At 42.6% G+C, this 14,165-nt stretch overlaps 1 protein-coding gene across 13 annotated transcripts in view; it reads left to right on the top strand.

Annotated features, from left to right (window-relative positions):
- The window catches only part of NRF1 (nuclear respiratory factor 1), a 117,377-nt gene that overhangs the window by 92,918 nt on the left and 10,294 nt on the right, over window positions 1-14,165 (top strand). Inside the window, exons 11-12 of one of the 13 annotated variants that reach the window (XM_039860880.1) lie at window positions 6,754-6,855; window positions 7,435-10,218. The exons of 11 other annotated variants lie outside the window; for them this stretch is intronic. In XM_039860880.1, the coding sequence (XP_039716814.1) occupies window positions 6,754-6,809 (56 nt within the window). In that variant the 3' untranslated portion in view covers window positions 6,810-6,855; window positions 7,435-10,218. Of the gene's footprint in view, window positions 1-6,753; window positions 6,856-7,434; window positions 10,219-14,165 lie in introns of those variants that run through there. One more of the 13 variants, XM_039860881.1, reaches the window with a different exon arrangement.

The raw sequence follows: 14,165 nt of genomic DNA, 5'->3' as shown, positions 1-14,165 counted from the left end.
TGGTTGTACCCTGGCCGTGGCTACTGAACAACATCTTGAAGTGTGAATTTATTTTTTAAAAATCATCCTGGGAGTATTTCTTTTTGTTTTAGTGATAGAGGCTATGCTGATTTTATATATACTAAAAAATTATGGTGTAGAAATTGTATGTAAGTTTAATGGATTAGGGGGTTAGGTGATTTATGATGCTGGGAATTCAGGGTTCTGGGGAGTGTTCATCTTCACAGAGATGGACCAGGGGTGGAAAGCAAGTGCTCTTATTGCTGCTGCGATGAAGTGAATAGTGAGACACGGTCTCTGCAATGGTGTCCATTTTCTTAAGACCAAACCAGATTTGTCTTTCTAGACTAAGAAACTGTAGCTGTCCATTTGTGAATGCAGAATTCTTTGGAGGCTCATGTCCTGCACTTTGAAATTTTAATTTGTCCCCCCCTCCCTTTTTTTCCAACTTATTCAGTTTCTTTTTTTATATACTATAAATGATAGTGAAGCACACCCCACTTATGGAATACTCCAAAACAGGACATCAGCGATCTTTTCCACTATTCACATTACAATCTGTCTCTAAATTCCATTGTCCCATTAATTTTATTTAACATTTATATAATGCTTGCCGTGTACAAGTACTCCACTAAGTGTTTTATATGTTAACTTATTTAAAACTCAGAATAACCCTTTGAGATTAACATTATTATTCCTATTTAATATGTGGGGAAACTGAGACACAGGTTTACTGACTCGACTAGGTTCACACAAAGAGTGAAATTTAATTCAGTCAACTTGTTTTTAAACCACTCTGCTATGTTGCCTTTGATATGAGTTGTTTTCTGCCTGGACTGCACAAATAGAGTGATAACTGTTTCCCGATGTTGAACAAATAAGTTTAGGAATGTCAGGCCTTTCTCTTCACCCTGCCAGAGGCTGCTTGCCTTTGTGCAGTTTTGCCACAGTGCCTGTCTGTTCCCAGCTGTGGAGATGCTTTAGTGGTTTCTGATGCCAAATGCTCCCCTGCCCAGCAAACAGTCCTCCCCTCTGAGCATGCACGAGTGAATGTGAGCACACAAACGCACACATACAGGCTTCCCTTTGCTAGCCTGGAGGAGCCCATTGGTCTGTGTTTCTCCAGTTGCAAAATTCACAGAACCAACCGTTCAGCAGCTGGCTGTCAGACTTAAGTATTTTCAGTGAGCAGATCACTTTGCAATCAGTGAACATGTCTTTTTATTTTCATTTGATTGAGGAGAGATGGGTGAGTGCAATTTAGAACCAGGGGATGTTGGGAGGAAGTAGATGATGTTCAGAAGGAAGTAAACTGAGCCTGGAGGGTTGTTTCCTCACCTCCTGGAAGCCCCTGTCCCAGCCCTCCTGCTACCTTTCAATTTATTCTAGGGTTCTCTCAGCCTTCCCACCTGTCTCTAGAGAAATAGAGATCAAGGTGGTGGGACTGGGGAGTGTGGGAATGGGCTCAGGACAGTGTACATTTCTGCGTAGAGCAAGCTGGTGGCTAATTTGCTTCCTCTACTCCTCACTGCGCCATCCCCCTGGCTCTGCCTCCAGCCCTTGATTGGGTCCCCGCGGAGAGTTTGGAATGCACGTCCTTCTCCTCTGCCCAGCACCCAGAGACCATCTATTACCTGTGCTGTCCTGGTTAAGACCTGGGACCAGCTACCTTTCTCATACCCTCAATGAAGGGAAGTAGACTAGAGGGCTGGGTCTGTTTAAAAATTAAAGCTGATTACAAGGCACTAACATCATACTTACAGAAAAAGCAGCCCTTCTCATTTCTCTTCAGTGCAATATGTCCCTCTTCTTTCTGGCCCGGCCCCAGCAACAGTCCTGCTGCTGAGGATCCCCTTAAGATTCCTCAACATAAAGTTTCCTACAAATAAAAGACCCCACTCAATCTTGCTGCACTGTAAAACAGGCATATATTTTACTACCTATTCCAACTACCAATTCAAACTAAATCAATTTTATAATTTCTTTTTTAAAAAATCCTATCTTCTCTTCACAATAAACATGTTTTTACCTTTCTACCTCTCTATTTTTCTTTGACCTTATTTTAAAACTTTCTAAAGTATGTGTTTCCCCAGTTGGATTTAATCTCAACTGTGCTCATTGGAATACCTTTTTTAACAATTGATCCTTTGAGCAAGAGGAATATAAGAGTAGATAGATGAGGATAGAAACATGAAGTTCAGATACAGGGAGCATCGTTCTTGGGTGCGGTCCCTGCATGAGAGATTGGAACACACGTTTCTATTCTGCAAGGCCTCCCAAGTGAGACAAAATGGCCAAAAGGTCTGTTCTGTACTGATTATAAAGAGGTGAACCCAGTTTTGTCTGAAAAAGTCAATATGTGTATTTAATTTTCTTCAAAAACCTACTTTATGTGTGTTATAAGACTATTAGGATATCCTTAACCTAGGGTACCCTGAGAAATTCTATACAAGAAATTTTTGTATTTTTCTGGGATCTGTAGCTTCAGTCAGTTGTACAAATAGATCAGAGACATCTCCCATCTCCTCACCTCTCTCCCCTAAAAGATTAAGAACCTCTGCTATAGAAAGTGGTAGAGTCATTTAACTTCCAGGGTATCTAGTACAGCACTGAGAGTAAAAGGAGGGGCAAAGGGAATGGGAGGACTGCAGGCCTAGCTAGATACTCTAAAAGCTGCACCATTACCAAGCTCTGTGATCTTGGGCAAGCAAATTAACCTCTCTGATCCTTAACTGTAAAATTAGGATAATCATAAGGTAGTTGTGAGCATTAAATAAAATGATTCCTGTAAAGTGCTAAGCACATAGATACATCATAAACATGAAATTATCATCAGCTATCAGCATCAGTTTCTTCTCCAGCCTTCCCTCAAATACATTAAGTTGCACAGAGAACACTGTACTGTTGTGGACCCTGCTTTCTTGTCTTTAGAACACATCCAAAAGCTTACCTTATGCAGTTGAAGGGTTTATGCTCCAGAGGTGACTAAAGTGAAAATGGGAATAGATCGGAAACCCTTTCTGTAACCTTGAGTGAAGGAAATTGAAGGAACTTTGAAGGTGACATTGTTCAGTGGCTCCTGCATTTGGTTACATCGCGCTCCTTGGGCAAGGACAGCTATGCTCTTCCAGCACATAGTTTGCAGTGGTTACTGTGACCTTTGTCATCCCTAACGGCATCATCTCTTTAAATCTCACAACTGCATTATATTTCAGCTTCCATCATGGGGGTGACTTTCTTCACTCTTCCCTTATTATCATCACCGCCGTCATCTGTTATTACTTATTACATGTCCTCCTTTTCCAGCTCTTCTTTAAAAAATGAGATGAAATGCCAGTTCTCATCTTGATAAACTATAAACTGCATCTCATTCTTCCTTTTTCTGTGCTCTTCATCCTCTGGACACATTAGTATATGGACTTGTTCTCAAAAGAGTCAGTGGAGATGTAAATGTTAAATTATTTTAGGAAATATGTCAGTGTTACTCCCCCAAAAGGGTGCTGATAGGCTTCTCTAGAGTGCATTCAATCACTTTCACCTCAGTATTTTAATTAAAGCTTAAATAAATGTGTTGAATAAATTGTAAGAGTGCATTTTCAGTTGCAGTAAAGCATGATAATAGCTTTAAAAGATGTTGCACTCTTTGATACTATGATGCTGTTTGTACCTTTAATCCAAAAACAGTGAGTTCAGTGCCCCCAGGACCTGAAGCAGGCAGCCCCGAGCTACAGTGCTGTGTGTGAGCAGAGAATCTCAGGCTGCAAGTCCTCCTGAAAGTCCCCAAAGAACAGTACCTGTGGCGGCTGTGGGTTTTTACGCCTCCCTCCTGTAAAGTATTTGGTCTTCTTTCCCGCTGATGGGGAGACCTGAAGGGAAAGTAAGATCCTAGGATGCTGTCAGACCAGGCTGAAGCACTGCCTGTCTGTAAGAAAAAGCAAATGAAGATTCATCTGTGTTATGGCTGTGTCTCCTTTGGGATCACAGGCCTTCTTTAAATGGAGCAGGGCATACTCAGAGACCTGAAAAGATTACTTCTTAGAACAGATAAGATGAGAAGAGCTCTGAGTTGTGGCTCAGAAAGAAAAGGGGCCTGCAGCTGGGGCTGACTGGGGACCTGCAGCAGTGGGATGGATGCAGCACCTCGGAACAGGACGCGTCACGGTGTCCCCCGTGGGCCACTCTGGGAGACACGCTTTCTTTGCAGACAGTGTAGACCCCATTTAAGTCTGCTAACCATCAAGATAAATGGTTTTCATTTATCTTAATGGAAACATATTGGTAGATATCACACGAGGAAAATAACCGTTTCAGTTTTGCTGTTTTTGCCTTTTAACTATAAGCATTGAGCATAATTATTTAGGACTTTCATCTTTTTCTTTCTTCCTCCAGTCTTTCTTTTTTTTTACTACTACTACTGTTACCACCACCACTGCTACTGCTAAGCAAGCTCTCTGTGCATTATTCAACCTGGGCGTAAAGAAGGTATCAAACAAGTGAAAGTGGTTCTTTATTATTCATCTGATTAAACTTAGTTGGTGCTGGTCACTATTTTTGCAAGATTATTTAAGGAATGGTCATAACCATATTTTTACTCATTTTAGAAGATAATGTCATGATAAATCTTAGCAGAGGAGAACAAATAAATAGTGTTAAAACCAAGTCTTAAGGTGTGCTGTCCAATAAGGTAGCTGCTGGCTGTGTTGTGGCTATTTGAATTTAAATGCAAGTTAATTAAAGTTAAATAAAATTTAAAATTCGGTTACACCAGCCACGTTTTAAGTGTTCAGTAACCATGGCTTGAGGTACTGAATTTTTCATTGATTTTTAACTTATTCGTATTTAAATTTAAATAGCCACGTGTAGCTAGCGGGTACTGTCATGGGATGTATAAATACAGAACATTTTCATCATTGCATAAAGTTCTGTTGGGTAGTGCTGATCTAAAGGCCAGAGGAGAAATTCTGTGGTCTTCTGGCAAGTCGTGCCCACTCTGTACAGAGGAGGACACCACAAATACTTTATCAGCCTTGCCTCCCTGTGACCTTCTCAGCTCACGGACAGTATGGCTTTGCTTTAAAAGAGAGAGGAAAAAAAAAAAACTACCATGTGACTGCAGTAATCCACAGCCAGTAAACAGCTGGGCAGCAGGGTTTCCAGAACTGGCCTATTTTTGTGCACTGCAGAGTCCCAAGCAGGAAACCCTGAGATAGGAGGCAGTGGCAGCACTTAGACCCACTTCCTAGTCCCTTTATTCCCCAGGACACTTGTACATTTCCACTTCGAAGCCCCACAAGCACAAATTTCTCTTCCGGGATACAGGTATCTTCAGGCCAGGCTCTCTCATGGATTTATAGTGACCCTGAAAAGGATCAAATAAATATCCAGGGCTTGGTGGGTTACAAGGCTGAAAGAAGCCATTACTATTGGATGAATTTTAGATTTCACCCGAAAGTGATGGCTTCTTCTTTAATAGTAATGAAGCATGGCTGCTTCTAAGAAATGGGAACATGGAGATGGGTGATGGGGCTCTTGATTCTAGAATACCGAAAGGCGTTTACAGTTCTCTGCCCCATGTGTGTTACCCGCCCAGCTCTGTCACGGCACTGAAGCTTGTCCTCCTCTCTCCTCCCTTCCAAATGACCTCTTGAATTCCAAACTGCCTTCCAGAATAGTTCTCAGAGGGAAATGGCAGTTTTTCTGACTCTTCAATTTCCTACAAGGGAGATACGTTGATGTCACCAGTTTTAGGGACAGCAGACAATATTTAATCCTATTCTCTTTAGTGCCTGGGGTATCATGAGCATGCAGTAACTCTAACGACTACCACTGTGAGTATTAAACACTCACACTGAATTGGAAGGAAATTAATCTTCTGAGGGTTCACTGTTAGCACTTCAGGGACACATTCTGAGGATCTGGTCCCATAAGCCTCCATTTGGAGGGAGCAGGTAGTGAGTCTCATGCTGAGAAGCCCCGTTTCAGAAAGCTATTACTTATGGAAGCATATTGTCCCTCAGGCATGCTGGCCAGGCAAAACTGAGGTTCAGTTTTCTGAATTACTAGGCCTTTCCTGCCCCTCATCAGACATAGCCCCCAACATCAGGAGGGGTTTCCAGTTGTCAGTGTTCTTCAGTGCCTTTGTTTATGTCCTGCAAAGATGCCGACCTGTGGATACCTTCAGAAGGAACAGGATTGCCTCTTGAAAGTGTCTTTGTGGGTTCAGATTATCTTTTTCTTTGCTCAGTCTGCAAGTCCAGAGGGGTGTGCCACCTCCCGATACCATTATAAACTGTTGTGGCCACAGGCATTCATGATTTGTACACCAGGAATTGCTAATCTAGGCTCTGCTACTTGAAGACTTAAACACTGTTGAAAAAAAAGAGAGCTTTTTACGAAGAAATGTCAGGTCTTTGTAAATACACTGGTCTTTACTCTTAGGACTCATCTGAGCCGTGGCCGTATCCCTCAGATGTAGCTTTTAGATGCTTACCATGTTAAAAGCTGAACGCCTCCAGAGTTGGTTCCTCGAGGCCCCAGAGGGAATTAGCACATGTTGTCAAGCCACAGTGGTCTACCTTCATCTACTCCTTGGTCTGACTGTGTCAGGTATTCTCAGCTTGGGGAAACGATGAGCCAGGGACATTCTGGGCAGAGATTCCCAAGAAGGTGCCTGCCATCTGGCAGATGGACACCATTCCCAGTGTCCTCAAGGCCAAGTTACATGTTTCGTTATCTCATTCTCCTTCCCTTTAGGTCCCCAGATCTTTCTGAGTCTTTGTATTCGAAAGACAGATTCTGATCTTAGATGATTCCAGCTCCTTGTAACCAAGACAGAATCTTGGTGCCACGTTGCAGGTAATATTCTGTAAAGGGATTTTTTTTTTTTTAAGTGTACCAAAACCAGAGCCATAATTGGACAAGTTTAAATGACTCCAATTAAATGGATGAAAAAGTGGGTGTTTTCTTTTTAACTTAACATGTAAAAAGGGGATTACTCACTGTTCGCATAAGACCCAGAATTTTATGACAGGAAAAATTCTTCAGAATGAAGTTTTAAGGTTCTTGGGTAAAGGGGACTTTCCTCTTTTTATTTATTCTTCCATTAGGATTTTGAAGGAATGTCAGTGCACTGTTATTAACTCTCATAGCTTGCACATCACAGCCAGTATGGTGTGGGGCCCTCTGGCTCTCAGGTTACCTGTGTAAATATAGGGATTCACTTCCCAGATCTGCCATTTGCTTAATAAAGAGCAAATGTGCAGAGCCCAGCAGCAGCAGCCTGGCAGAGCAGTAATCTGAACAGGATAGACATGCTTCCCTTTGTGTGATGCTCTCTCTCCGTCCTCCTGCCAAGAGCAGGGTATCAAATGAAGGGGAGGTTGTGGTTGGAGTCAGTAAAGTGAATGTCTAAGTGGCACCTGCTTCATTCAACAGATCTGCTTTCCCGGGGCCTCCCACTGCACATCTGCTCCTGACAAAGCCTCTTTTCTCCTCCTGTTGGTGAGACTGAGAGCAAAGGCCCAGCAAGGAGACATATTGGTTTGGCTTTGTCAGCACAACTGACTGTGACAATATAATTACACCAAATCTTCATTATTAGAAAGGCCCCAATTTAGAGACTTTCAGAGCCTAAATGGAGTTTTCGAAGTGAAATCTATAAAAACATCTTTTCTGTTGTAAACCTAGCAATTGGATCTGAGAATCATTGAAGGTGTCTATATATGGAAACCGAGACACTGCTCTGAGCGAGACTACAAAGACCCTGCTATCAGATTGGCCCATAAAGAGGCATCCAGCAACTCTTCTGACTTTGTCCAGCCCAGCCTCTCCTTACTGCTTGTAGCAATATACTGTACAGCTATACAGTATTGTTCTCAAATGCTGATAAAGTTTCTCACCTAGGGGGTGGGGGGTGTTAAAAGAAGTTTTCGGGGTGGGGCAGCAAAGGTAAAACAAACAAACAAACAAAAACCTGCAATATAAATAAGGGAAATGCCGGAAAAATATATTTTAGGTGAATGCAGATCATCTGATTTCAAATTGAATTTCCATCTAAACGAAGCCACCTTTTATCACGTGTGCAACTGAAGCACATTTATGGTGTGGAGTTGGCTCGCCGGAAGCTCTGGAAGGGTTCTAGAGCTGCAGTCTGGCTATTTAAACTTAAAATCGAATAAAATTAAAGATTCAGTTCCTCGGTCACACCAGCCACATTTCAGGCGCTCTGTAGCCATCGTATTGGCCAGCACACAAATAGTCCATCTTCACAGCGAGTTTTAATAGGAGCATGGTCTCAGAGACTGGTCTGAACCTCTGGAAATGCCTTGACTGCTTAAGTAAGCCTTGGAGTTTCTATTTCAGCCTTGTTGGAAGGGGAAAGGAAATTTGCTTGAATGTTTTTGGAAAAAGTCCTTCCGGCATGTTACTTAAACTGCAATCTTTGCCTTTTATCTTAAAAACTTTTTTCCTCCAAAAACCTCATATCCTTTCCCTACCCCCATCCCAACCCACCCCCTGACAAAATAAAATAATGAATTGTGACCATGAGAAAGGACTTTACTTTTAGGAATGTCCCCCGCTCCCTGCCGTCCCTTTCTTAAGCCTTCACGGTCCTGCCCTTTGACTGGAGAGCACTTTTCTCCTTAAAAGTGCTTCTGACTGACAAGAGGGCACGTGAACACTCAGGGGCCAAGAGTGTGTATATGAAGTGTTCGTTTTGTGCACCACGTGGGGTGTAGATGGCACTCCTGGGGCTGGAACTAAGCTGGTGGCACACCTTCCATTCTCAGTGACTCTGGGGACCAAAGAGCAAGACCTGGAATCTTGCTTCCTCCATTTGTCTGCTTCTCATAGCTGCTGCACGGCGGCTTTGACTCCTGAGAGAGAACCTATGTGAAATAACAACACTACCTCAAATTTAGATAGTGTCTTTTTTTCTCAAGAATTTAAGTCGTGTAATATAATGTTACTTATCCTCATAGCAGCCCTATGAGACAGAAGTGGCCTGTTGGTTTTATAAATATAAATAGAATCAACTCTTAGTTGCCACATACAGATTAATCTGTCATGCAGATTACTTGTGACACATTTTAAATCCTTGTACAGTTTCTCTAAGCAAGCCAGCATAAGCCTGGACCATCTCCTCCACCCCCACTGAGCTGCTGAGTACTTAAGGAATACAAATTAGTTTTCATATTAGCTTAAAGAAGACATAATTAGGAAAGTAAGTCTGCTATTAAAAAGCACATCATAAATTCCAGTTTAGAGGGGCAATATTGAGGAAATGAGCTACCCTCCCTTTGGCTCACCTAAAAGCTGACTGTAAGGTCTGCTTTTATAAACATGCATGCCGTTAGCACTCAGTGTGCTGACACGTTCACCGAAGGGTTTGTAAAACTCTCCCTGAGTGAATGTCAGGGACAGCGTCGTACGCCCAGCAGCAGTGTGTGCACGGGAGGCATTCTTCCTTCGGCTGCGCCTCCGCAGCACATTCTGCTGGCCTATCTTGCCCGGTGCTTTTTCAAAGTTCTGTGTTGTTGTTGGGCCTCTGTATGGCAGACCATGCCCATTGCAAATGGATGCTGACTGAGAGTGCTGCAGGGGCCCACCTTTGGAGAAAGAAGGAAGCAGCTGCTGGGTAGAGTGACCGCGAGGCTGCCCTTCCAGGTGGATTCCTGTGATGGTGGAATCCTGTGTTCTGTAGTCTCCATCGTGCTGGCACCTGCTGGTTCTAGCAACCGTTGATGTTTCTGTACAGACCCCCTGTTTGACTAAGAATTACAGTGGTGACCTCTCTCTTCTTTTTTAAACTAAAGTTATTTTATAAAAAAACTTGCCCCTGTTAACAATGTGCTTGTGGTAAATACGGCCCAGATAGGAAAGACAGGATAAATACTTGATCAAAATGAAGTTTTTTGAGGTGGATTTCTTTCTGTGTTACAGCAAACCCTCCAACTATCTATTACCACTTTCCAATCAGCTGTCTTCAGGTGTCTCACCGCCTAAAGCAAATTTAATTCTGCCCTTTATGTGCTCTTAGAAAGTTTTACTGTTTGTTTTCTAAATGGTACTCTATAGATTGTGCTAAGTGAAGGGTTGAAAAACCAGGGGGCAGGGGGTGTTCCTTATACTAGTCTCCTTTTGTGCCTATTTGAAATTTTCTGCAATAAAAATTTTGAAAATAATAACAAAAATAAATCTCTGCTTCTAATTGGGTCATTCCCGATTGGGCCTCATATTCATTTCTACACCTTTTGTAAACTCAGACGGCTTGGTGACTCTCCTGAGACGGCCATCAGTTTTGGCTCCACTTCTTGTTTTAAACCATCAACACCCCACATATCGCCCACACCCTGTCCACTGGTACATAGACTTTGGAGACCTTGAATGTTGTTCCCACCCCTTTTCCCAGTGATTTTTCTGGGAATGCATTGGGCACCTCCGGCCTTTCTCTTACAGTTGGATCAGATGTTACACAAGCTTTTGTTGAACATATTTGTCTCCTGCCATTTAAAGCCCTCGTGGTCAGCTCAGCAGGCCTCGGAGCCAGCTGGTTCAGCCCACCTTGGGGGCTCAGTCTGCAGGATGATAAGCCACGGTAGTTCTGAACACTAAAGTACAAAACCCCGATTTTATTAATTTTCCTGGGCAATCCAGTAATTTCCAGAGAGAATCGTGAAATTATATCTCCAAAATATGTTTTGAAATACATTTACTAATAAAATACTAGTAAAGTAAATTTACTAGTGAAGTAATGAATTCATTTTTTAGCATTTGGCTTATGGGATGGGGGCAAGAGGAGTTCCCTGGTGAAATCAAGCCAAGACACGGTGCCACAGTCCTACCCAGACAGAGCCACTGCTATGAAAGTTATTACAGAAAATTGTTTTCCCGAGTGAGGCTTGAGATTGTCTAGCAGATGCGGAGAAAACCTTGGATGCTGAAAAGAGCCTGTCACATCAGGGCACCTGTGAGGCTGCTATTGGCTTCATGAGAATATTCAGTACTTGCCAGATGTAATACATATTTTAATCCATAAATCCTTTAAATGCACTCAAAAGCCATGGACTTAGAAAACACGGAAAAGGAAGATTAAATGTCCCGGAAGCAGCTAATATAACAGAAACAGAACCACTAGGAGAGAAACGCTTTTTCTGTTTCCCCCTTGTCTTACTGTTGCGAGGGCTACCTGGATTTCCTTTTCATTTGATAGTGACATTCTTTTCACGACCTTCCTTTTGTTGCCCTGCACGTCTGTCCTCTTTCTGTCTGGTCCTTATTCGTTATTCTCGGCCATCTTATCTGCTGCATGCCTCCTTGACCTGCTTCTTTACCTGATTTCCTTTCACGCCCTCCCATCTCTATACCCGTACATACCATGCCTGTTTTTTCATATAATAGTGGTTTTCCTTAGACACCAGTCACTGATGAAAATTTTTTTCCAGGCCTGCAATTGACAGGTTTTTTTAAAGGACTTCCTTCTTGTCTGTTACTCCTAGAAATACCTATTGATACCCCTGGTGGCTCTTTAAAAACTGCAGAAGTTACTTAAGTAATTAACAATACATGGTTTCATTTCTTATTTATTCCTGTCTTTTCCAAGCACAGTCTTCTGGTTTCCCATTTAAGCCAGCGTTTTCTTGACATACACAGTTAGCTTTCATGTCCATAAACTATAGAAGGCATTACATTGTAAATTTTTCCTTTGAGTTTTAGGAATTATGTCTCTTCCAGCAACTTTTGTGTTTATTTGATAATTTATTTGTTTAACTCTTTATTTTTCTCTCACAAACATCAGTATTTTTCTTCCAACTAAAGATATTTCCATGACCAACCTGGAAGGCCTTTGGACTGAAAGATTCAGTTACAGCAAACAACAATTCCCAAAGGTTTCCCAGACTGTGAGGGCAAATGAAAGGCCCTTTCTTCCTCAGGCTTTCTGTTCTGCTCTATCTTGTCGTGGGATAGGGTGGAGGGAGGGCAGTCTGTGTTTCTGGGTGACCCTGACCAGGCCTGCAACTCTGTGATCTGCTAGGCCTGAGCCTGTTACTAATTTCTGAAGGGGTTTAGAAATGTATCAGAGTGATGACATCATATCATACTGTCCCTGGTCGTATATTAGTATCCTTAAAATTGATTAGTGGTATAGTCAGGATTATTTATTCACCGATGCACTGAATCGGCAGCTACTTTGTATGTCATTGTACAGTTCCAGGCCAATTCCGACCATCGCTGCATTTCTGAAAGGAAGCTGCCTGCCAGTCCATCTGCCCTGATTTCATGGCTTTTATCTCTAATCTTTACATCTTCGAAGGCCTTTGGCGAATGATGTGCTTCCTGGCAGGAGCAAATCGCTCCTGAAAGGAGATCTGTGCCGTCTCTGCTTTCCTTTCTGTTTCCTGAGAACCTCAGTCTCACATCTGTGACCCCGACCAGACTTTGTCAAACCTCTTATTCAAAGTCTGTTTTGAAAAGCAGCTGACATTTATTGGGTACCTACTGTGTGCCAGGCACAGCGCCAGACTCTGCTTAGGTCACCACATCTAGTTCTCAACAACCCTGTGAAACAAGTAATTACTGTTTTACATATGAGGAAAGCGAGGCACGCAAGCCATTAAGTGGTACACCAGGATTCGGATTCACACGGAGGTCCTTCTGACTGGGAACCCTTTACTAGAAATAAAACAGCCTATTTTACCATCACATAGAACACACCTGAACTACCATACAGTATTTGGCTGTACTACCCTAACAGTGTTGTGGAGAAACCCTACTTCATTCAGGAACGGAGTAAGAGGCTTCAGGGTTCTTCATTCTGTGGAGGCCAAAGCCAATACGAACGTAATCAAGTTTCTGAAAATCATGAAGAACGCGATCAGTTGTCATATTCAATTATTAAGCATCTACTATGTTCAATTTAGTAAGTATTCAAAGACATTGTCTTGCCAGCAGTCTCAGTAAACAGATTTATGCAGAGAGAAACAATAACTAATAGAAACAGATTAGCATAGAGCTGATGCCAAACGAATGATGGAGGCAATGAAATCACAGGAAAGAGAGAGCCCAGTGGGCCGTTCTGTCTGGGGTAGACCCGAGAAAGACATTGGGATTGTTAGATGTGAACACATTACTGGGATAATTGTAGGCCGAGGGATCTGAGCAAATACATGTGGTGGTTAGGGTACACTGAGGAGACAAATAAGGTTGTAATGAGGGGATAATGTAGTGTTTTTGGAAAAAGCTGGTGTAACCCTCAACTATTAGCTATTTGAACTTTATTTTTCCCTTAGTAGAGAGCCCCCAAAAGTGTGTGTGTGTGTGTGCGCGCACTTGGGTGGGATGGGATGGTCATTGCCAAACAATATTTCAAGATACTTAGCTAGCTGTAATCTGTAGACTTATTCATCGAATCTCAGAATACTAAAAATAAGTTAGTCTTGGGAAAAATAAATTCCATTGATACACGTGTGTGTGCGCATGCGTATGTTAGGAATAGAGTAGATCAGTTCAGGAATGATAAGTTCACAGAGTGCACGGGGCTGTGACCCTGACCTTGAAAGTTACTCTCCTTGGCGCCCATGGTAAACCACAAAGCCTCCCCTGGTGCCCCGTCAGAGAGAGACCACTATAAAACCTCATACCTCCCATTTTAAGAAAATAGGGCCAGCCCCCTTAATGTGGGTAAATGGTCTGCATTTTCAAAACATGTCCCCATATCCGTCACCTTGTGTGGAAATTTTAGAGGATCCCTCTGGCTGCGGTGTGGGAAATAGGCTGCAGTGAGCAGGGCTGGAGCAGGGCGATCGTACAAGGAGCTAAAGCATAATCCAAGCGATGGATAGTGGGAGTTTGTCTAGAGTGGCCGCAGTTGGAATGACTGAAGTGTGCGTTTGTATTTGAAGGGAGAGGACACAGGATTTGCTGATGTATTATTGCATGTGAAGTCAGAGATGACTTTTGACTTCAAAATTTTTGGCCCGAGCAACTGGGAGGATCTAGTAGCCACTTAGTAAGGTGGGAGAAGTGCGTTTGACCATTTGGGCTCAGGAATGATACCCACCTGGTAGGAAAATAGAATAGGGTCAGGGTTCCTTGTCTCTTATAGGGCAGTGTCCTGCAGCCAGCAGTTCCTCTAGGGATTTTAGTCTGACTTCTGTTTGACAAGG

The sequence above is a fragment of the Pteropus medius genome, unplaced genomic scaffold (assembly GCF_902729225.1).
Source record: "Pteropus medius unplaced genomic scaffold, Ma_sr-lr_union100, whole genome shotgun sequence".
NCBI classification, from domain to species: domain Eukaryota; kingdom Metazoa; phylum Chordata; class Mammalia; order Chiroptera; family Pteropodidae; genus Pteropus; species Pteropus medius.
Note: the sequence above shows the minus strand (reverse complement) of the source record. Positions and strands in the feature narration are given on the sequence as shown.